The 25,641-nt window shown below is 41.8% G+C and overlaps 1 protein-coding gene across 9 annotated transcripts in view; it reads right to left on the bottom strand.

Annotated features, from left to right (window-relative positions):
• ccdc178 (coiled-coil domain containing 178) overlaps nt 1-25,641 on the bottom strand; it is a 365,844-nt gene that overhangs the window by 291,363 nt on the left and 48,840 nt on the right. For 7 of the 9 annotated variants that reach the window (XM_072259449.1, XM_072259707.1, XM_072259587.1 and 4 more), the window contains 5 exons: nt 21,303-21,523; nt 20,131-20,273; nt 19,973-20,029; nt 8,314-8,467; nt 5,369-5,464 (listed from right to left, as the gene is read on the bottom strand). In XM_072259449.1, the coding sequence (XP_072115550.1) occupies nt 5,369-5,464; nt 8,314-8,467; nt 19,973-20,029; nt 20,131-20,273; nt 21,303-21,523 (671 nt within the window). The remainder of the gene's footprint in view (nt 1-5,368; nt 5,465-8,313; nt 8,468-19,972; nt 20,030-20,130; nt 20,274-21,302; nt 21,524-25,641) is intronic. The other 2 variants (XM_072259559.1, XM_072259635.1) reach the window with 1 other exon arrangement.

Below are 25,641 nucleotides of genomic sequence, written 5' to 3'. Positions count from 1 at the left end.
TAAGGGAAATTTACCTCTCATCCTCCATCTCTCCAAGGAGAAAAGGCCAAATTCACTCACCTGTTCTCATAAGGCATGCTCTCCAATCCAGGTAAGATCCTTGTAAATCTCCTCTGCACCCTCTCTAAAGCAACAACATCCTTCCTCTCTCGAGGTGACCAGAACTGAACACAGTACTCCAAGTGGGGTCTAACTACGGTCTTATATAGCTGTAACATTACCTCAAAGCTCCACAACTCAATCCCACATCTGACGAAGGCCAACATAGGATGAGAGGTGACCTGATAGAGTATAAGATGATGAGAAGCATTGATCGTGTGGATAGTCAGAGGCTTTTTCCCAGGCCTGAAATGGCTAGCACGAGAGGGCACAATTTTAAGGTGCTTGGAAGTAGATACAGAGGAGATGTCAGGGGAAAATTTATTATGCAGAGAGTGGTGAGTGCATGGGAAGTGCTGCCGGCATTGGTGGTGGAGGTGGATACGATAGAGTGTTTTAAAGAGGCTCCTGGATAGGTACATGGAGCTCAGAAAAATAGAGGGCTATGGGTAACCCTAGGTAATTTCTAAGGTAAGGACATGTTTGGCACAGCTTCGTGGGCCGAACAGCCTGTATTGTGCTGTACGTTTTCTATGTTTCTATACTACAGGCCTTCTTAACAACACTATCAACCTGTGTAGCAGCTTTTGAGTGTCCTATGGACATGGACCCCAAGATCTTGCTGATCCTCCACACTGCCAAGAGTCTTACCATTAATATTATGTTCTGTTTTCAAATTTGACCTACCGAAATGAACCACCACACTTAGTTCTGCACCTTATCGATGTCCTGCTGTAACCTCTAAGAACCTTCCAGACTATCCACAACACCCCCAACTTCTGTATCACCAGCAAATTACTAAGCCACGCTTCTACTTCCTCATCCAGATTTTATTTATAAAAATCAGAAAGAAGAGAGATCCTAGAACAGCTCCCTGTGGAACACCACTGGTCACCCTCCTCCATACAGAATACAAACCATCCACAGCCACCATTTGCTTTCTGTGGTCAAGTCAATTCTGGATCCACAAAGCAAGGTCTCATTGGATCCCATCCCTCATTACTTTCTGAATGAGCTTTATTAAGTGCCTTACTGAAATCCATACATCCACTGTTCTACTTTCATCAATGTGTTTTGTTAAGTCCTCAAAGAATTTCATCAGGTTCATAAGGCATGACATGACCTTGACAAAGCCATATTGGCTAAGCCTAATCAGATTATTTTTCTCCAAACGTTCATAAATCCTGCCTCTCAGGATCTTCTCCAACAGCTTACCCACCACTGAAATAAGACTCACACATCAATAATTTCCTGGGTTAGCTCCACTTCCTTTCTTGAACAAGGGAACAGCGTTTGCAACATTCCAATCCTCTGATACTTTTCCTGTCCCTATTGATGATGCAAATATCATCACCAGAGGCTTAGCAATCTCCTCCCTCTCTTCTCACAGTAGTCTGGGGTACAGCTCGTCCGGTCCCAGTGACTTATCTAACTTAATACCTTTCAAAAGCTCCAGTGTGTCCTCCCTCTTAATGTCTATACACTCAAACGTTTCAGTCTGCTTGAAGTCATTCCCACAATTGCCAAGGTCCTGTTTACTGGTGAATACTGAAGCAAAGTATTCATTCAGTTCCTCTGCTACCTCCTGCGGCTCCATGAACGTATTTCCACTCTCATTCCTGATTGGTCCTATTCGCACACGACTCATCCTCTTGCTCTCCACATACTTGTAGAATGCCTTGGCGTTTTCCCTAATCCGATTTGCCAAGGCCTTCTCATGGCCCCTTTTAACTTTCTATCCTGGTGTCTCTTTTGCTGCTGCAGAATCTCCCATCTGTCCCCCTAACTCTTGAGTCCCCTATGACTATACCCTTCCCTTTGGAGGCTCAGAGCTGAATGCAGAGCTATTGGTCTGGCTGCTGCTGCCTTGCCCAAATAAGTCATACCCCACGGCAGTATCCAAAGGGGTATAGTGGTTGCTGGAGGGAATGGCCACACGGGGACCCTGCACTGACTTCTTTCTCCTTTGACCTCTCTTGGTGAATTCTACTTCCTGGATTCTGCATTCTGGGTCAACCAAGGTTGTGTACCCTTGCCACTTGAGAATAACTTCTTCTGAGGGGCATATCTATCCTGCATCTTGTGAACTATTCCCAGAAACTTCATCCACTCTGCTCTGCCATTATCCACGCCTGTATCCTCCCCCAATCCACCTGGACAAGCTCCTCTCTCATGCCACTGTAATTCACTTTATTCAATTACAATACTGATACATCTGACTTATGCTTCACCATCCCAAATTGCAGTTTGAATTCAATCATATTATGATCACTGTCTCTTAAGGGTTCCTTTATCTTAAGCTCCCTAATAAAATCTGGATTATTACACTACACCCAATCTAAGATAGCCTTTCCCTGAGTAGGTCAAGGACAAGCTGCTCTAAAATGCCATCTCATAGGCATTCAATAAATTTCCTCTCTTTCAATCCGACACCAATCTGATTTTCCTAACCCCTTTGCATATTGAAGTCCTCCATTACAATTGTGACTTTATGCTTATTACATGCCCCTTCCAGCACGCTTTGCAATCTCAACCCCACATCTTGGCTACCATTTGAAGACCTATATATATCATTCCCATTATGTTTTTTTTTACCTTACCGTTTCTTAACTCCTTGCAGAAAGATTCGACATTACGTCACCTCTGTCTAAAGATATAATTCCATCTCTCACCAACAGAGCCAAACCACCGCCACAGCCTTCCTGCCTGTCCTTTTGATACAAAGTATATCCTTTGCGATTAAGCTCCCAACTATGACCTTCTTTCAGCTACAATGTCATACCAACCAATCTCTAATTGTGCCACAATTTTATCCACTTTTTTCCGAATGCTACGTGCATTTAAATTCACCATCTTCAGTCCTACATTCTGGGCCCTTTTGAATTTAGCCTCTGTGATACATTAAGACCATACGATATCGGAGCAGAAGTAGGCCATTTGGCCCATCAAGGCTGCTCTGCCATTCAATCATGGGCTGATCCAATTCTTCTAGTCAACCCACTCCCCTGCTTTCACCCCATCCCCTTTGATGCTCTGGCTAATCAAGAACCTATCTATCACTGTCTCAAATACACCAATGACTTGGCCTCCACGGAAATTTGTGGCAACAAATTCCACCCTCTGCCTAAAGTAATTTCTCTGCATCTCAGTTCTAAAAGGATGTCCTTCAATCCTGAAGTCGTGCCTTCTTGTCCAGAATCCCCTACCATGGGAAATAACCCCACCATATCTAATCTGTTCAGGCCTTTTAACATTCGGAATGTTTCTATGAGATCTCCCCTCAATCTCCAGAACTCCAGAGAATACAGCCCAGCAACTGCCAGACGTTCCTCATATGGTAACCCTTTCATTCCTGGAATCATTCTCGTGAATCTTCTCTGAACCCTCTCCAATGTCAGTATATCCTTCTTAAAATAAGAAGCCCAAAACTGCACACAATACTCCAAGTGTGGTCTCACAAGTGCCTCATACAGCCTCAACATCACATCTCTGCTCTTATATTCTATACCTTTAGAAATCAATGCCGACATTACATTTGCCTTCTTCACAACTGACTCAACCTGGACGTTAACCTTTAGGGTATCTTGCACAAGGACTTCCAAGTGCCTTTGCATCTCTGCATTTGAATTATCTCCCCATCTAAATAATAGTCTGCCCGTTTATTTCTTCCACCAAAGTGCATGACCATACACTTTCCAACATTGTATTTCATTTGCCACTTTTTTGCCCGTTCCCCTAAACTATCTCAGTCTCTCTGCAGGCTCTCTGTTTCCTCAACACTATCCGCTCCTCTACCTATCTTTGTATCATCCGCAAATTTAACCACAAATCTATTAATACCGTAGTCCAAATCATTGACATACATCGTAAAAAGCAGCGGTTCCAACACTGACCCCTGTGGAAATCTACTGGTAACCGGCAGCCAGCCAGAATAGGATCCCTTTATTCCCACTCTCTGTTTTCTGCTGACCAGCCAATGCTCCACCCAAGCTAGTAACTTCCCTGTAATTCCATGGGCTCTTATCTTGCTAAACAGCCTCATGTGCAGCACCTTGTTAAAGGCCTTCTGAAAAGTACACCACACCTACTGCATCTTCTTTGTCTATCCTGCTCGTAATTTCCTCAAAAAATTGCAGTAGGTTTGTCAGGCAGGATTTTCCTTTCAGGAAACCATGCTGGTTTTGCCCTATCTTGTCATGTGCCTCCAGGTACTCCATAATCTCACCCCTAACAATTGATCCAACTCTTTGCACTGTCTGCATTTCTACCCAATCATTGGCTTGTCCTTGCTTACATTCAAGTTACACTTATCTTGTAATTCTGCTGGCTCATTCTCAGCTCTATCATACTGGTTCCCATCCCCCTGCCATTTTAATTTAAACCACTCCCAACAGTTCTAGCAATCCGAACCTCAAGGATATTAGTGCCCCTCAGATTTAAGTGCAACCCGACCCTTTGTACAAGTTACACCTGCCCCAGAAATCTGAATCCCTGCCCCCTGTTCCAATTCTTCAGACACGCATTTATCTGCCACCTCATTCTATTCCTATCCTCACTGTCACGTGGCACAGGCAGCAATGCTGGGATTACTACCCTTGAGGTCCTGCTTCTCAACTTCCTTCCTAACACACAGTATTCTGTTTTCAGGACATCCTTTCTTTTTCTACTTATGTTCTACAATATGCACCACTACTTATAGCTGCTTACCCTCCCTTTTCAGAATATTGGGGATACATTCCGAAACATTGCAGAACATTGCAGAACCTGGCAGCTGGAAGGCAAACTACCATCCATGTCTCCTTATCGTGTCCAGATAATCACCTATCTGTCCCCCTAACTATAGAGTCTCCTATGACCGCTGTCATTCTCTTCTTCTGTTCGATAATGAGAAAATTCTTCAATTGATCAATGACCAGCTTTATAATATCGAGCTCAGAAAATTGTAATGTGTTTTGGTTGTGGAGGCCACCTTTATGTATATTTAAGGCAGAAGTTGATAGATTCTTGATTAGTCAGGGCATGAAAGGATACAGGGAAAAGGGGAAGGTAGGAGATTGGGGCCAAGAGAGAAAATGGATCAGTCATGATGAAGTGGCGAAACTGACAAGATGGGCTAAATGGCATAATTTTGCATCTATACATTTTTCCATGGGATCATCTTTTATTTGGAGTAAAGCATAAATGGGTTGAAAAAATTGTTACATGTTAAGATAGGTGGCGAAAAGACCTCCCTCAGATTTTTTAAAAAAGATAAACGATAGTCTCTTACTTTATCTCTAATAGTGTGTTCAATTTCAGTGCAAGACGCTGCTAGCATTTTGATCTCAACATATTCATCTGTAACTTTAGCTTTCAATTGTTGTATCTGTTTGGGGAAAAAACAAGCAAAGCCAATAAATATTATTCCAATTTTCAATAGTACCACTAAAGTAATTTGTTTTTTATTATCCTAAACAATTCACAATTTTTAAGTAAGCAGTGCTTCAAGGCCGCCACCATCGTCCCTGTGCCTTAGAAGACTTCAGTGTCCTGCCTCAACGACTACCATCCTGTTGCACTCACATCCATCATCATGAGGTGTTTCGAGAGGCTCGTCAAGACCCTGCTGCCCCCCTCACTGGACCCCCTGTAGTTTGCGTGCCATCCCAACCGTTCAACAGACAACGCCATTGCCATCACCCTCCACCTGGACAAAAAAGACACGTACGTTCGCATGCTGTTCATAGACTTCATTTCAGCATTCAACACGATCATTCCTCAGAAACTGATCGGAAAGCTGAGCCTACTGGGCCTGAACACCTCCCTCTGCAACTGGATCCTAGACTTCCTGACTGGGAGACCTCAGTCAGTCCAGATTGGAAGCAGCATCTCCAACACCATCACACTGAGCACGGGGGCCCCCCAGGGCTATGTGCTCAGTCCATTGCTGTTCACTCTGCCAACCCATGACTGTACTGCAATACACAGCTCGAACCACATCATCAAGTTCGCCGATGACACAACCGTGGTGGGACTCATCAGCAAGAACGATGAGTCAGTATACAAAGAGGAGGTGCAGCAGCTACCGGACTGGTGCAGAGCCAACAAACTGTCTCCGAATGTCAACAAAATAAAAGAGAAGGTTGTTGACTTCAGGAGGACACGGAGCCACCACTCTCCGCTGAACATCGACGACTCCTCTGTAGAGATCGTTAAGAACACCAAATTTCTTGGTGTTCACCTGGCGGAGAATCTCACCTAGTCCCTCAACACCAGCTCCATAGCAAAGAAAGCCCAGCAGCACCTCTACTTTCTGTGAAGGCTGAGAAAAGTCAATCTCCCACTCCTCATCCTCACCACATTCTACAGAGGTTGTATTGAGAGCATCCTGAGCAGCTGCATCACTACCTGGTTCGGAAATTGCACCATCTCGGATCGCAAGACCCTGCAGCGGATAGTGAGGTCAGCTGAGAAGATCATTGGGGTATCCCTTCCCACCATTACAGACATTTACACCACACGCTGCATCTATAAAGCAAACAGCATTATGAAGGACCCCACACACCCCTCATACAAACTCTTCTCCCTCCTGCCATCTGGCAAAAGGCACAGATTTGAACTGCACGTGCATGTAACGAGAGCATCTTGGACCTCCAGGTGGTCCACAGCAGGGGTGATTGATAAGGCCGTGGCCTAAGGTAGAATGAGATGAGTTATACAGCTCTCATTACATGCATGTACAGTTCAACTCTTTGAGTGAAAATGCAGCAAGTTTGAAGTTTCTCCTCGTCTCCTTCTACTTTAGGCCACTGACTTCTACAAAGAAGGGATCTGTGTGCTCCACAACCGTTGGACTAAGTGTGTAAATGTAGGAAAAATAAATGTGCTAGGTTTTCTAAAATTGACTCCTTCTACCTTAGGCCATGAACTTATCAATCACCCCTCGTAATTGGAAGAACATGAAGATTTTGATATCTATCGAAGAATTTGATACCTATCAAATAACTTGTTCCTTTGGACATAATTCTTAAGGAATACCTTTTAAAATATAACTGGCTAAAAATGACACTATCATTATACTGATCAGGGAATGGACCAACAGAGTTTTGATAGTGAGATAGCAACCAGCCAGTTGCCAACTGCTTTGAAGGGATGCTGGGCATGAAAAAGGCCAGACACGTGATTGAATAGTAGGACCAGATCAGGAGAATAGAAATAGAAGAGTGGGAACTGGAATAAAGACCATGATGTACCCTGGAGGATGATGATTTGACTTGCATGGCTGGTCTGTTTAGTGGGAGGGTGATGGATCACATAGTGAGCACAAGCATGTGACTCTGCAGATTTGGAAAGAGATTGTCATGTGAAAATCTAGTGCAAGACAGGGCCTCATCAGGAGTGGATTTTGTGATCATAACTAGTGGAACTGAGTATATGTCCACACCGTTGAGAGAAAGGGTCAGTTTTGAAACGGGCTGAAGATGTGGTGAGATTAATACAGTACAGGCAGGGCTAGTACCCAATGTTGGTGGTGAGTAATTAACTTATATGCAGGTGTCCTGGCCTGGTACTGTTCTCAAAAGACAGTTAACTTGGAAATGCTAATGATGGACCTTCTTGAACAACAACAGTCCAAGTTCTTTTGCAACATTTCATATTAAAAGTTGCAATGTTTATGGATTTATGTTTCAAAAAGCATCAGGATGTGTCAGCAACTGACATCCAACAATGCCTGGTTGACTTTCAGATATGACACAATATTATCCAAAATTAGTCACTGTATTTCAATTCAGTAAATAAAAATTGATTTTCAAGTACATGATACTCAAAAAAGCTTAAATTTCTAGGCAGTGATACATGATCAACCACATAGTACATAAAAAGACTCAATTCTTCTTTCATTATCAATGTCTGGCCTGCAGTCAGTCCAATATCTTATAGAACACTCACTTGTCAATTTCCATCACACCTCTAATCAAGTTACAGTGTCAGATTTGAAATATACTCAAGCAAATTCCCAGCCGTTATTTTGCTCAGGGTTCTTTATTTCAGATTTTATAAGACATTTTTTATATTTTCAAACCTTGTCACTTTAGAGTTAACATATTAGTTAAAAATTCTCAAAATTACTTTCCCCAAACAATTCCTCACATATTCCAGAGCATATAAATCATGGGCACACTACTCAATAGAAGCATACACTCAGAGATAAAAAAAAACAAAGTAAATACTTGCATTGTCTTTCTTTATATTCTTCTGAAATTCCAGATCAACCAATTCATCGGTAAGTCTTTTATGTGACTTTTCTGCTTCTACAATCTGATCCTGAATTTTTTGTTCTTGAGTAGTATATATTTCAAATACCGTTTTGGCTGTGATTATGTCCTTGCTTTAAATAGAAAGATGATGTGTTACAAAACAGTTCTGAAGCTTATATAAAACTATTTCTATCCTGCACAGACATATTTCTGTTCAGAGGTTTTAGCCCAAACGTTTTTGTGTAGTGCACAGAGCAAAACAATTAAATTCTAAATATCACAAGAGAAAATCTGCAGATGCTGGAAATTCAAGTAACACACACAAAATGCTGGAGGAATTCAGCAGGCCCAGCAAAACTCAGCCCTGATGAAGGGTCTAGGCCCAAAATGTCAACTGTACTCTAAGACCTGATGACGGGTCTTGGTCCGAAACGCTAACTGTACTCTTCTCCATAGATGCTGCCTGACCTGCTGAGATCCTCCAGAATTTTGTGTAAATGATAAAATATATATTTGTTCAGACTAATATTAAATAATAACTGTCATCCATATATATGACAAAAATAATTGGATACATGTATTTTTACTAGTATGTTTGTAATATATTAAACTTTTAGTTATATTTTCAGTAGAAAGGATCTTTGGCTTGCTGCCTTTTGTATAACTAACAGCTAGCTAGATGGATATATGAAACTATTTAGCAAACAATTCTTCATTTCATTTCAATTCAATTCAAGTTTAATTGACAGTTAACCATACATGAGTATTCAGGAGAGTCTAAGACCAGAGGACACAGCCTCAGAATACAGGGGTGCCCTTTTAGAATGGGGATGAGGAGAAATTTCTTTGGCCAGAGACTGGTAAATCTATGGAATTTGTTGCCACAGGCAGCTGTGGAGGCCAAGTCTTTATGTATATTTAAGGCAGAGGTTAATGGCTTAATGATTGGTCAGGGCATAAATGGTTGCCCATTCATGGCAGGAGAAGGCAGCTGACTGGGACTGTGAGGAAAAATGGGATCAGCCATAATGAAATGGCAGAGCAGACTCAATGGGCCAAATGGCCTAATTTAGCTCCTATATCTTATGGTCTTAGGAATATAGCCAAACAAAACAGCTGGGGTTAAGGTGCCAAACGCACAGTATCAACAGTCACACACACAGCACCAAGTACACAGCCAGCACAAATGATATCACAATTGCGCAATCAAAGAGTCCAAAACTCATGCCGTCAATTAACAGTTGACCACAATAGAATTTGTCCCCTGCTGAGCGAACAATGGGGATGGAGCACACCTCCTCCACTGTCCCTCTGAGGCGACACTGTGGCCCAAGGTCCAGCCCTGCACACACAAGACAAAGAACACATATAGAATATCAGCAAACTACAACCGCACAAAATATACATTCTTTATTTTTACTTCAACTGCTTCCTTCATCAGGTATTCCCAAAAGCCATTGGCACAGCACAGTAGTTTTGTGATGTTCAAGTCAATCCTATGGCCATTGCAAATGCAATGTTCTTCTACCGCCGATTTCTCCAGGTAACTCAAACAAATACACCTCTTATTCTCCTTTATGCGGGTTTCCACCGTGTGTTCTGTCTGGCCACTATACACTGCTCCACATTCACAGGGAATCCTGTAAACGCCAGCTGTCCTGGGTACTCTAATGTCATCAGTTCCTGGACATTCTAATACGATGGTAGCCTTGGACATAGTATCTCTCAGTAACCCACCCACACAGACTTGTACCACAATAGCAGCCACCATCACACCTCCCAATGTAGAGCGGTTCTTTCTACTTTGATTAACTGTGCGAAAACTATTTCGGACCCGGAGAAACTTCACGAGGAAATAAGACAATAATGCATGACATTCCTACAGAATGGCTACAAGGTGAAGGGGATCAATTAGGCCTTTAAAAGGCCCGACGGAAAAACCAGGAAACCTAACAACGAGGAGGAACATGTCATTACTGCCTGTCGTCTCTATATATCCACGGTTTCTGGAAAGATTGCCAGGATCCTGAAGAAATACCATCCATAAACCCCAAAGGGAGCTCAAGTAATGGCTTATGCAGGTCAAAGACTCAGGACGGTTGGCATTTATGGGATTCCCTGTGAATGTGGAGCAGCGTATATCAGCCAGGTGGGATGCATGATTGAAACCTGCATCAAGGAGCACAGGAGGTGCACCTGTAACGGCCATAGGATTGACTTTGACGGCACAAATCTACTGTGTTGTGCCAGTGGCTTTTAGGACCACCTGGCGAAGCAGCCTATTGAAATAAAATTAGAGAAGAAGAATTTTAATAAAGACAAAGGTCTCGTTCTCAGTAAAAATTGGAATTCAATTGTAAACAAGGTGGCAGAGCAGAAGCCTGATTGGATGAGGACTAACCAATAAAGATGGATGGATGACAGGGGTATATATACCACCAGACTAGACATGCTCAGGCATCATCCCTGATGAAGATGGCAGGTTTTGTCATCGAAACGCCAGCTAAGATCGATCCCTGTACCCGGGTGGAAGCCCGAGAAGAGTTTATAATTCAGACAAGTTCAAAAGACAATAATCCGCTCTACAAAAATCAAATGTGCTGGTGCAATTAGTTCGAATATGACTTGCCTTCCAACTGCTGTTGTGTTACAACGATATTTGATTATTATTGTCCTTTTATACATTACAATGAAATCATAGTAAAAATTTATCAAAAAAATTCCTGACTTTGATCATGTTTTCCAAGAAACTAAACAGAATGATAAATAAATGCAAGATTTCAAAGTTCAAAGTAAATTTATTATCAAAGTACATGTATTTCCCCATATACTACCCTGAGATTAATTTTCTTGCGGGCATTCACAGTTAACATAAAGAAATTCAATAGAATCAATGAAAAACTGCACACAACGATGGACAAACAACCAAAGTGTAAAAGATGACAAATTGTGCAAATACAAAAAAGTAAAAAAGAGAAAATAATTAATTAATAAATATTTGGAACATGAGTTAGAAGATAGATCATTGAACAGTACAGCACAGGAATAGGCCCTTCAGCCCATTATGTTGTGCTGAATCAATTAAATTAGTAATCAAATGGGTAACTAATTTCTTCTGCCTACACAATGCAATATCCTTCCATTTTTCTGACATCCATTTGTCTATCTAAATGTCTCTTAAAATACTAAAGTTTCTCCCTCTTCTACCACACCCCAAGCAGCACATTTCAGGCATCCACCACTCTGTATTTTAAAAAAAACTTGCCCTCACATCTCTTTTGAAATTACGCCCTCTCACCTTAAATGCATGCCCTCTGGAATTAGAAACTTCAACCCTGGGAAATAGATACTGCCTGTCTACACTATCTACGTCTCTCATAATCTTATGAACCTCTATCAGATCTCCACAGCCTCTGCTGCTCCAGAAGAAAGAACCCAGGTTTGTCCAACCTCTCATCCTCTAGAGAGGGACATACCCTCTAATCCAAGCAGTATCAAGCCTCGACACCTTTCCTATAATGGGGCAACCAGATCTGTAGGCAATACTGCAGGTGCAGCCAAACTGTGAATTTTATAAATCTACAACGTAGCCTCTTGACTTTTGAACTCAGTGCCTCATCTTATAAAGGCAAGCAAGCCACATGTCTACTAAACCAACCTTTCAACCTCTGTAGCCACCTTCAGGAGTGAAGAAAATGGACCCAAAGATCTATCTGCTCACCTACTCTGTAATGGATCTTGCCTTTAACTGCATACTTTCTCTTTGCAATTGACCTACCAAGGTGCAACACTTTACATTTTGCCAGGTTAAACTTCACCTGCCATTTCTCCAACCTTATCTGCAACTGATCTATATATCCCATTGTATTTTTTGCCAGTCTTCTATGCACAACACCACCAATTTTTGTATCATCTACAAACTTACTAATTCACCCATCTACATTTTCATCCAGGTCATTTACATACATCACAAACAGCAGAGGTCCTACTACAGATCCCTGTGGAACACCACTAATGAGAGACCTCCAGCTAGAATACATTCCTTTGACCACTACCCTTTATCTTCTATGGGCAAGCCAGTGCTGAACCCAAACATCATGGATCCTATGCATCTTAATCTGGAAGAGCCTCCCATGAGGGACCTTGTTAAGCATCTCACTAAAATCCATGTAGACGACATCCACAGATCACGGACCCTCGTCAAAAACAAGTTAGTAAGACATGATTTGCCTCAGACAAAGCTATGCAGAAAATTGTAGAGTCCTTGAAAGTGAGTCCATAGCTTGAGGAATCAGTTCAGTGATGGGGAGAGGGAAGTTATCCATTTTAGTTCAAGAGCCTGATGGCTGAGAAGTAATAACTGCTCCTGAAACTGATGGTGTGGGACGTAAGGCTCCTGTAGCTCCTGTACCTCTTTCCAGACAGCAGCAGTAGGAAGAGAGCATGGACTGGATAGTGAGGTCTTTGATGATGGATGCTGCTTTCCTGTGATAGTGCTTGTTGCGTGCTCAGAGGTGGGATGGACTTTACCCATGAAGGACTAGGCTTCTTGTAAGCTTTTCCATTCAAGGGTAATTCTATTTCCATACCAGGCTGTGATGCAACCAATCAGTATATTCTCCACGGTGCATTTATAGAGGTTTGTCAAAGATTTCCCTGCGTTGCTCACAGAACAAAAATAAGCACTGAAACACAAAATATGGGGAAATATGATTGATGTGAGTCTATGGGTTTATAATAGACATCAGTGGATGAGCTGTCCCAGAGATAGAGATGGAGAGCTCGAAAACAGGGAGGGAGCTGTCAGAAATGAACCAGGTAAATTTGAGGGCAAGGTGGAAGTTGGAGGCAAAGTTGATGAAGTCGACGATCTCAGCATGCATGCAGGAAGCAGCACAATGCAGCTGTCAAAGTAGCATAGGAAAAGTGGAGCAGTGACATCAGTGTAGGCTTAGGACATGGACTGTTACATGTAGCCAACATAAAGGCAGACATAGCTGGGACCCATGTGAGTACCCATGGCTGACCATCACCCACACCATTACTGACCTGATTTAATCAGGGGATCTCCCATCCAGTGCCACCAGGGGTACTTGTATGTGTCCCACCTTATATTCCATCTCTGTAGCCTCCAACCTGATGGCACAAACATCGATTTCTCGAACTTCTTGTAATGCCCCCCTCCTCTATTCCTATTCCCCTTTTCCCTCTCTCACCTTATCTCTTTGCCTGTGTGTTCTAGTGTTCCTCCCCCTTTTTCTTTCCTCCATGCCCTCCTGCCCTCTACTATTAAATTTCCCCTTCTCCAGTCTTGTATTTCTTTCACCAATCAACTTCCCAGCTCTTTTCACCCCTCCTAGTTTCACATATCATCTTGTGTTTCTTCCTCCCCTACCTCCACCTTCTCACTCTGACTCCTCATTGTTTTTCTCCAGTCCTGCTGAAGGGTCTCAGCCTGAAACGCCAACTGTACTCTTTTCCATAGATGTTGCCTAGCCTGCTGAGTTCCTCCAGCATTTTGTGTGTTGCCTAATTCTGCTTCTAAGTCTTATGCTCTTAAGAAACCATTCAGCTCAAAATGCATCAGAATCAGATTTATTGTCACTGACTTATATGAAGTGAAATTTGTTGTGTTGTGGTAACAAGTACAGTGCAAAGACATAAAATAAGTCTGCATGCAGAGTTTATCACTGCAATATTCATAATATTTTACAAAAACTTAACTGATTTAAACAAAAGTATACCCTACAGTTTTAAGATGGTGGGTCAGTGTTCTAACAAAGCCAATGAGAGAAGCTAAAGATAGGAGGTCAGCCTCAACAACTGGGAGCCAGTGGATGTGGTATTTTTTTAATTTTCAAAAGGCTTTTGATAAGATCCGTCGTAGGTGCCATCGTCTCACATGCTTCAGTGAATGACTGGGTAATGGCTTGGAGATTGACATCTGAATCTGTGCAGACACAAATGGCATCGGGAGGACAAACATAATACATTGTGTCATTTGCCCCAATTTAGGAACTGGCAGGTTATATTGTCATCCAAGCAAAGGAGTGCAAAGATGTCCAGATCATTCAAATCATGACAGGCACGCATAACTTCTAGTCTGACCAGTGATAATCTGATCTATTATCTTCATCAACCACACTCCAAAGCATCAGCGCCAATAGAAACATTTCAATGCTCTTAAATTCCAATTAAATGTAAGATGGTAAATAAGCAGTGGCAAATACTAGAGACATATCATAGGGTAGTTGTACAAGATGCTGGTGAGGCTACACTTGAAGTATCATGTTCAGTTTTGATCACCCTTCTATAGGGAACATTTTTTTAAACTGTAAAGAGTGCAGAAAAGACTTACGAAGGTATTGTCATGAACTGGTCAAAATTTCTGTTACTGTGAATAGTAAAGCCAGTAAAAGATGACCTGATTTCCAAAAGGCATAAAGTCAAAGATAAAAACATGAGGAAATCTGCAGATGCTGGAATTTGCTGGTGAATGCAGCAGCATCTCTAGGGAGAGGCACAGTCGCCGTTTCGGGCCGAGACCCTTCGTCAGGACTAACTGAAAGAAGAGCTAGTAAGAGATTTGAAAGTGAGTGGGGGAGGGGGAGATCCAAAATGATAGGAGAAGAAAGGAGGGGGAGGGATAGAGCCAAGAGCTGGACAGTTGATTGGCAAAAGGGATATGAGAGGATCATGGGACAGGAGGCCTAGGGGTATAGTGAGGGGGACAGAGGGAGAAAGAAAAGGGGGGGGGGAACCAGAGGATGGGCAAGGGGTATAGTGAGGGGGACAGAGGGAGAAAAAGGAGAGAGAGAAAAAGAATGTGTGTATATAAATAAATAACAGATGGGGTACGAGGCGGAGGTGGGGCATTAGCGGAAGTTTGAGAAATCAATGTTCATGCCATCAGGTTGGAGGCTACCCAGATGGAATATAATGTGTTGTTCCTTCAACCTGAGTGTGGCTTCATCTTTACAGTAGAGAAGGCCGTGGATAGACATATCAGAATGGGAATGGGACGTGGAATTAAATGTGTGATTAAAAAGTTAAAGAGTTAAAGATGACACATTTCTTTAATATTTTAAGCAAGATTACTTTTTTATTTCCATCTTTTACAGTTTGAAAATAACAAAAAGGTAAAAGGGCCCGAAGCAAAGGTTTGGGCACCCTACATGGTCAGTACTTAGTAACATCCCCTTTGGCAAGTATCACAGCTTGTAAATGCTTTCTGTAGCCAGCTAAGAGTCTTTCAATTCTTGTTTGGGGATTTTCGCCCATTCTTCCTTGCAAAAGGCTTCTAGTTCTGTGAGATTCTTGAACTGTCTTGCATGCACTTCTCTCTTGAGGTCTATCCACAGATTTTGGATGATGTTTAGGTCGGGGGACTGCGAGGGTCATGGCAAAAGTGCATTGTGGATTTTGAGGTGTGTTTAGGATCATTATCCTGTTGTAGAAGCCATCCTCTTTTCACCTTCAGCTATTTTACAGACGGTGTAATGTTTGCTTCCAGAATTTGCTGGTATATCATTGAATTCACTCTTCCCTCTACCAGTGAAATATTCCCCGTGCCACTGGCTGCAACACAAACCCAAAGCATGTTTGATCCACCCCCTGCTTAACAATCGGAGAGGTGTTCTTTTCATGAAATTCTGCACCCATTTTTCTCCAAACATACCTTTGCTCATTGCTGCCAAAAAGTTCTATTTTAACTTCATCAGTCCACAGGACTTGTTTCCAAAATGCATCAGGCTTGTTTAGATGTTCCTTTGCAAACTTCTACGCTGAATTTTGTGGTGAGGACACAGGAAAGGTTTTCTTCTGATGACTCTTCCATGAAGGTCATATTTGTGCAAATGTCACTGCACAGTAGAACAGTGCACCACCACTCCAGAGCCTGCTAAATCTTCCTGAAGGTCTTTTGAAGTCAAACAGGGATTTCAATTTGCCTTTCTAGCTATCCTACAAGCATTTCTTGGTCTTCCAGACCTCAACTTGACCTCCACTGTTCCTGTTAACTACCATTTCTTAATTACATTACAAACTGAGGAAACGGCTACCTGAAAACGCTTTGCTATCTTCTTATAGCCTTCTCCTGCTTTGTGGGCATAATTTATTTTAATTTTCAGAGTGCTAGGCAGCTGCTTAGAGGAGCCCATGGCTGCTGATTGTTGGGACAAGGTTTGAGGAGTCAGGTTATTTATAAAGCTTTGAAATTTGCATCACCTTGGCAAAAGTTACCTCAGAGCTCAAATCTCTTGGGGTGCCCAAACTTTTGCATGGCTCCTTTCATTTTTTCCCCACTCTAAAATTGTACAGAACAAAAATAATACACTAATCTTGCTTAAAATGTTGAAAAGAAAGTTTCATCTTTAACTTTATGACTTTTGGAGATCAGTTCATCTTCTACTCACTTAGAAGGTTCATCCATCGTCATCGATGAAGACCTCGACACCATTCATAGTTTTTACAAGGTTGAGTTGCTAGCTTGACGCTCAACCCAGCACAAATGGAGAGCGTGCACCCAGCCAGATTCGAACTCAGGGCCTCTCACCCTGAAGTGCAGCGCTGATGCCACTATGCCACCAGCTGGCGGTTGATGGTGTCAAGACTAGTGCTTGATTTGGATTTAAGTGAGGGAGAGTTGCACAGCATCAGCCTCACTCACTCTTCCCAATTCCCATCTGGACCCAGTGGCAAGACAAGAGTCGAGACAGCTGGAGGTGCAGTGGATAACCAGGACATCTTCTGTTTCTTATCGTGCTCTATGCATTCAATGACGCTTGCGGAGACTGCCTTCTTGACCATTGGACCTTCCTTTGGTCTCATCCGCTCAATCCGCTAGAGTCTGTCTTCACACGCTGGGATAGACAACGCCCTGTCCCACTAAGGGTTTGAGACCCGTCAGCTACCCACACCTAGTTTAACCAGCTTGTCGAAGCCATTGCCCAGGGTGTGGCTGCTGTCGCATGCAAACAGCTACGGGGAGCACAGGTGAGAGCTGAGTGCCAGGTGGGGACCAAAGGTGGACAAACCACCTGAAAAGGACGCGACATGTTCCCCCACCAGAAGTGCTACCCCTCCCTGACACCCCATATACCCCCTACTCACGTAACTATTCACAGTAACAGAAATTTTGACCAGGGTGCCCAAACCTTTGCATACCACTGTATGTTACCATATACTACAGAGATTCATTTTCTTCAGGCATTCACAGTGGACAAAGAAATATAATAGAATCAATGAAAAACTACACACAAACGATGACAAACAATGCAAATTTAAAAAATAATCATTACTGAGAACAGTCCTTGCAAGATGAGTCAATAGGTTGTGGAATCAGTTCCGTGTGAGGTGAATGAAGTTATCCACACTGGCTCTGAGTAAAAGGGGGTGAGTTTAAGGAAGAGGCTGGGCAGGTTCAGTTTTTTTCCTTGTAATATGGAAGGCTGATAGGTGATCTTATAAATATGCATAAAATCATGAAGGGCATAGATAGGGTAAATGTACTCAGCTTTTTCTAGAGCTGGGGAATCATGAACTCAAGGGCATTGGTTTAAGGTGAAAGGAGAAAGATTTAGTTGGAATTGACGGACAACTTTTGTCTTTACACTCACAACACGCTGGAGGAACTCCGCAGGTCGGGCAGCATCTGTGGAAATGATCAGTCAACGTTTCGGGCTGGAACCCTTCGTCAGGACTGAACAGGGAAAGGGCAGAAGCCCTATAAAGAAGGTGGGGGAAGCCTGCTGAGTTCCTCCAGCGTGTTGTGAGTGTTGCTTTGACCCCAGCATCTGCAGAGTATTTTGTGTTTTTGTTTTTACACAGAGGGTGGTATGTATGTGGAATGTGCTGCCAGAGGAAGTGGCTAATACAAGTACGATAACAACTTCTAAAAGGCAATTGGACAGGTACATAGATATGAAAAATTCATAAAGTTATGGACCAAATGCTGCTATCGGAACTAGCTTGGATCGGCATCTTGGTCAGCGTGGGTCGGTTTGACCAAAGGGCTAGTTTCTGTGTTGTATGGACTCTACAATCCTAAATAAAAGAGGAATAAAATAGGTTTTGAGAGCAAGCTAACAAGAAATATAAAAACATATACAGTAAAAGCTTCTACAAGAGTAGCTGAGATAAACATTGATTTCTTGGATGTAAAGCATGGAGAATTAATAATACAATTTATGGAAGTGACAAAGACTGCGACTACATCTTTATCTGTCTTTCTGGCAGAAGAACCTAGAAGCATCCTAGTAATAGAAAACATGGGGCCAAAAGGAGAAAAAGGAATTAAAAACAATTATGACTCAACAATAGGTAAAGGGCAACTGCTTGGATTAAAACTGACAAACGACCTGGATCTAATAGCCCGTACCCTGATATCTTAAAATAAATAATGGAGATATTAGTTGTGAATTCTCAAAATTCTGTAATTTTGAAAAGGGCTCAGTGGTTTGGGAAGTTGCAAAAGTAATGCTTTCTTTCAAGGAAAGGGCAAGACAAAGAGCAGGATATTTATCATAACATTTGTGATAGGGAATATGTCAAGATCCATTATCACAGAGGTAATAACAGAACATTGAGAAAATTATAATGCAATCAATCAAAACGATCAATGTTTCATAAACAGGAAATCATGACTGACAAATGCAATAAGCAAAATAGAAAAAAAAAAGAGACCAGCTGATGTAAGGCTAATGTTGATAGGCAATGCACACTTGGCAGGACACCAGATTAGGAATCACTTTTAATAAAATGATTTCTCTTTAAGGTATTAATTTTAGCAATTATAGAAAACAGATTTATTTTGCATCCTTGTATCCCAACTTCTTCTCACAATCCAAGTGTAGGTGAATGGTAGGAGAGTTGGGGTGAAGTTGATGGGCATATGAGAAAACCAGAGGTCCATGAACCAATCGTCACTGGGGGATCAGAGGTGGAGAGGGTCAGCGACTTCAAATTCCTCGATGTTATCATTTGCAGGACCTGTCCTGGGTCCAGCACACAAGTGAAGAAAGCACTGTTGCACTTTTACTTCCTTAGAAGTTTGTGAAGATTCGGCATAACATCTAAAACTTGGACAAATTTCTATAGATGTGTGCTGGAGAGTATATTGATTGATTGGTTGTATCACAGCCTGGTAGGGAAACACCAATGCCCTTAAATGGAGTACTGTCATAGAAAGGCAAGATCCATTATCAGGAACCTCCACCATCCAGCTCATGCTCTCAGCTTGCTGCTGCCATCAGGAGGAAGGTACAGGAGTCTCAGAACTCACTCCAGCGCATTCGGTAACAGTTATTACCCCTCAACCACCAGGCTGTTGAACCAGGGAGGATAACTTCACTGAACTTCACTTGCCCCATTACTGGATTGTTCTCACCCCTAAGGACATCTTCAAGAACTCCTCTGCTTTTGTTCTCAATATTTATTGTTTATTTATTTATATACTATTATTATTTCTTTTTTTTCTTTCTTATTTGCACAGTTTGCTGTCTTTTGCATACTGGTTGTTTGCCTGCCTGTTGGGTGTGGTCTTTCACTGATTCCGCTATGAATCTTGGATTTACTGAGTATGCCTGCAAGGAAATGAATCTCAGGGTTGCATATGTGTACTTTGATAATAAATTTACCTTGAATAAGTTGCAGGGGGATGAAATTGTCCTGAGAGCTGGCATAGACCCAATGGACTACGATGCAAGGTAACATGATCAGTAAATAACATTATGGCAGTGTATTTTGAAATTTCAATTCCCTTAGAACCCTTTGAATAGTATTACAATATTCTTACTTGAGCTGTGCAGTTTTGTTCTCTATTGAGAGAATTTCTGTATGCATTGCATTTTCTTCAAACTGTGCTTCGGCAGTAGCATCATCAAATTCCTGGTGCACTTTATTAAGGTCCAAAAAAACTTTACTGAAGACTTCTGTCAACTAAAGGGTATAAATAAACAGTTTATTTACAATACAATATGAGATTATCCGCAAAAACACGAAGTTTCTATCTCTTTCAATAAACCCATATCTACAGGTAAAATATCACCATATGACTATAAGATATTGGAGCAGAATTAGGCCATTTGGTTCATGAAGTCTGCTACTCAACATTAATATCTATTTGACAGGAGAAGTTCAATGCTGAATAAAATCAAGTTCAAGGGAACTTGCCCTACTTTTCTGAACAAGTGACTTTCACCAGGGTTGATGTGGTTCTAAGCCATGCATTCAGTCACTTAAAGGAAGCAAGGGAGTATTACAAACAACTATACTTGAAAACAGACGCACAGCAGACTAAGCATGCCCCACAATACATTTTAATCTAAAATCTAAACTAAGGTATTATGCAGCTTTCTGCCTGCCTACTCTTTATACTGATGCAAGTGTGCATTCATCATTCTTTGCCCTGCTCAACAATTGTTAAAACACTAAAAGGGAACTACCCTTTGGCTGCAAAATTTAAAAAAAAACTGTTTGATAATATCAGAGACCATATACTAGATTCTCATCTTTACCCCTCTACTGTATGAATGAAGTGTTGAAGACTTAATTCAAGTAGCAGAGGGGAATAAAGGAAACCTTTTCTTTTCTCCTCCTCAGAGCACAGGCAGCCTTCTGGGCATTAACTGTGATTAAATAATAGCAGAAAATTCCGTAACAAATGAAATGAACAAAATACAGATGTTAAGCTAAGAAAGTAGTGTTTGTACATGCTGCTTACAAATATCAAATCAAACATCACATTAATTATGACACTCACAGCACTCATTTGACTACTGTACACACAATTCCCTTTACTTTAAACAGCCCGCAGGTAAACTTATATTTCCCCGCACTAAAATAATCCCTTTATACAAACCCTCCTGTATTCTTTGAAATAAAAGTACAAAATACAATATCTTACATATATGTAACATTAAGTTCATTTCACCACTTTCAAGTTGGCTGCATATTTGTATTAAATACCTCATTTTGACTTGGTACAATATCATCAATGGTCTTCTTTTCCAAATCCAGCTTTTCCTTTAGATGATCTTCAAGTTTTTTTACTAAATTAATTTCTTCACGTAGTCTCTGATTCAGTATTCTTGCATCATTAACTTGAATTTGTACTTTTTGTAAACGAGATGCCTTACACTCAGCATTTAACTCTAATTCATAAATCTCTTCTGAATGCACTGCATATTCTAAATGAGAAAAAGAAATACTATTTTAATCAAAAATCAAAAAATGCTGACATTCTCAAGCAGTTGAATATGCTTCTGCCATTAATAATCAAGCCAACGCATTCCGCTGAAGTTGTCTATTTTATTGCGTTGATAAGACAAGAACACTGACTCCACCTTTTGCTGTAGTCATTCACTGTTAGGTTCATCAGACCTTATCTGAACAAAGCAAAACAGTTATGAAAGCTTCCTTTCTGTGGAAGTCGCACGGAAGCCACTGGAAATCTTTTGCTTAGCTACAGCTGTCTAACCTCAGTGGAAGGTGCTAAACTGGGGAAAGAATAATTACAGTAGTATTAGATAGGAGGTGGGGAGACTAGACTGGTAGTGGTGGTAATTGGGGAAGTCCACATCTGAGATGTGGGAATAATTTAAAGGACAGCAGATCAAAATTCAGGACCAACATGGTCCTGTGAAGAAGAAAGAGAAGGATGACAAGGTTCTTTAATGATGGAAGAAAATAAATCTTGTAGATGCAGTCAAAAAGTAAAAGCATATGCAAGGTTTCAGAAGCTAAAGTCAGGCAGGCCTTTGAAGAATTTAAGAAAACAAGAGGTTAAACAAGGAATCAGGAGGGCTAAAATGGACCATGAAATGTCTTTTGGTGAGTAGGTGTAGAAAATCCAATATAATTATTGGATATATATTTATTTATTCATATGTGTATTTATTTACCTCAAGGACAAAAGGAGGAAATTATGCTTGGAGCTAGAGTAAGCAGTCAAGGTACAAAACAATGTACTAGGTACTAAACTGTAGAAGAAGGGTCAGCAAAAGGGTTAATGAGCTAAATCGCTAACTTGCATTTTTCTATTTGAACTTTGTAACCCAGTATCCTAAGCTTAGAGTTGCAGAGAATCCTTCATAATCAGGATGCAGCACTGAGTGCAGAAAAGAGGAACATGCACTCCTTTGATTTAGTCACTTGCCTGTTCTATAATTAAAAATACCTTGTGCTACAGATGTACCTATTTGCAAACACGAAGAAATCTGCAGATGTTGGAAATTCAAGCAACATACACAAAATACTGGTGGAATGCAGCAGGCCAGGCAGCATCCACAGGAAGAGGTACAGTCGACGATTCAGGTTGAGACCCTTCGTCAGGACTAACTGAAAGAAGAGATAGTAAGAGATTTGAATAAATTGATTAAGAGATCCCTCTCCTGTCTTCTCCTATCATTTCGGATCTCCCCCTCCCCCTCCTCCTCTCAAATCTCTTACTATCTCTTCTTTCAGTTAGTGCTGACGAGGGGCCTCGGCCTGAAACATCGACTGTACCTCTTCCGATAGATGCTGCCTGGCCTGCTGCATTCCACCAGCATTTTGTGTGTGTACCTATTTTCTCCTGGTTACGTATATCTACTTATGCAACAGATTCACTTGCATGCCAGTATCAGCCTGTTCATCAGCATAAATATATGCCAAAATTGCTCTGTAACTCAGATCCTTACACTCTTCTTCAGGCTCTCCATGTTATCATGCTGAATAATGGTATCTCCACTTGAAGTCTGGTCTCTGGGGTCTTTTTCTTTTGACATAAACTTGCATTAGTACTCACCATGGAGAAGGAATGTGATGAATGTGATATCAGGTGGAGGTATGCTGCTATTCTAGGGCATTTTGATATCAAGAATAAGAAAATTAAAGTAGATGTCCCCCAATGTCTAATGGGATCTATCTCAGTTTATTATAAGAGGTAAGAGGTTTGTTTCCGAGTTAGACAAACGTGAGGTTCCAGAGGACTGAAGAATATCCAATGATGTCCTCAACTTAAGAAACGACATAGAGACAAACCAGGAAGTTAGAGGCTGGTGAGCATTACAGTGATGGTAGGGAAATTATTGGACAACATATTTAGGGATATGATCTACTCACATCTGGAAAATCTTAAGACTCATTAGGGTAATCAGCATAGCTTTGTGGGGGAACAGTCTTGCCTTATAAACTTGAGATTTTTTTTAAGGAGGAGATGGAGCTGTTTGATGAACTTTCATAAAGCTTTAACAAGGTCCCTCCTGATCCAGAGAACTGAGGTACATGGGAACTATTAAGAACTGCAAGAAGTGCATCCAGCTGCAAATTAACCCCCGTTGAGGAGTTGGAGCTGGAACTGGATGAACTCCATGTCCTTCAGGAGGCTGAAGGAAAGGTGAAATTGAATTGACTTTATTTCTCACATCCTTCACATACATGAGTAAAAATCTTTATGTTACGTCTCCGTCTAAATGTGCAATGTACAATCATAGTAATTTGTAATAATTTATAATAAATAGAACAGTCAATGTAACATAGAAATGCACTCAAATCAGTGTGAGTTAATCAGTCAGATGGCCTGGTGTCAGAAGCTGTCCCGGAGCCTGCAGGTCCTGGCTTTTATGTTGCGGTGCCGTTTCCCAGATGGTTAGATTGTGGTTCGGGTGACTCGGGTCCCCAATGATCCTTCGGGCCATTTTTTCACACCTGTTTTTGTAAATGTCCTGAATCATGGGAAGTTCACAGCTACAGATGCACTCTGGGTGTCCGCACCACTCTCTGCAGAATCCTGTGACTAAGGGAGGTAGAGTTCTCATACCAGGCAATGATGCAGCCAGTCAGGATGCTCTTAATTGTGCCCCTGCAGAAAGTTTGCAGGATTTGGGGGCCCATACCAAACTTCCTCAACCGTCTGAGGTGAAAGAGGAGCTGTTGTGTCTTTTTCACCACACAGCTGGTGTGTGCAGACCACGAGGTCCTCGGTGATGTGGATGCCAAAGAACTTAAAGCTGTTTATCCTCTGAACCCCAGATTCATTGATGTCAATAGGGGTTAGCCCGTCTCCATTCCTCCTGTAATCCACAACCAGATCCTTTGTTTTGCAACATTCAGGGAAAGGTTGTTTTCTTGACACCACTGTGCCAGAGAGATTACTTCTTCCCTGTAGGCCACCTCGTTATTGTTTGAGATTAGGCCAATCAATGTAGTGTCATCGGCAAATTGACTGTTGTTGGTCCCAAGATTGTACGATGATGTAGTCGATGAGGTGCCAGTGTTTGGAGCGTGGATGCTGCCAGGAGACTTTGTGCCTGTTTTTCTGGCGAAATAGGGTGTTTGTAATCACCAGGTTGTGTTCAGCACATTTGGTGAAGAGGAGTGTTCCACTGGCGTTGACCTTGCCAACTCCTTCCTTGCTCATTATTTCAGTCCAGAGCCTATGATCTTTCTCGACTCTGGCACTGAAGTCTCCCAAGAGAATGATCTTGCCATTGTTGTGAACAGAGGAAAGGACTTGGTCAAGTTGGGCGTAGAAGATCATCTTTACTTCATCTTCAGCATCCAGAGTTGGAGCATAGGTGCTGATGATGGTGGTATGTTGGTTCTTGACAAGTTGGATTCGCAGAGTCATGAGACGTTCGGTGATCCCTAGTGATTGCTCTGTCAGCTTCTGAAGTAAGCTGTTTCGGATGGCAAAACCTACTCCATGGATCCTCGATTGTTCAGGATCAAGTCCTTTCCAGAAAAAGGTGTATTGACCTTGCTCTTCCTTTAGTTGCCCTTCTCCAGCTCTGCAGGTCTCACAATGTCAAAGTTGAAGTTTTGGAGTTCCTGGGCAACAAAGGCAGTTCTTCTCTCTGGTCGGTCTGAGCTTGAGTTATCCATCAGAGTTCGTATATTCCAGGTTCCAAATTTCATAGTTTCATTTCTCTATGTTTTTCGACCGCATGATGGTGATCCTTCTGGACGCGGCTTTCCAGACAGGATGGGGTGAAGCAGACTATTTTTAGGGCACCTTTTCTAGCCCCTTCCCAGTTCAGGTTGAGCAGAGTGGATCCTAAATAGGGCTGTTCAGATGTGCTGCAGAACAATTTTCCTGCTTCTGTCCAAAAGTTAAGCAACTGAATCAAGTATTCACCGCTTTCGTGCCGGTTCTTGACTAGAAACTTCCAGCCATCACATCGCCTGCTCCTGTTGCCCTCCCCCGATTGCCGAAAGACTTGAAGAAGTGGCCTACAGAGTGAAGACGCCTGTCCGTGTATTTGTTTAACGTGTACTTGATGTTGCACTCCAAGAAGCACATGATACTTCACAAATCAACCAACTG

Source organism: Mobula birostris, chromosome 1 (assembly GCF_030028105.1).
Source record: "Mobula birostris isolate sMobBir1 chromosome 1, sMobBir1.hap1, whole genome shotgun sequence".
Lineage (NCBI taxonomy): Eukaryota > Metazoa > Chordata > Chondrichthyes > Myliobatiformes > Myliobatidae > Mobula > Mobula birostris.
This window is presented reverse-complemented; position numbering and strand designations above follow the sequence as displayed.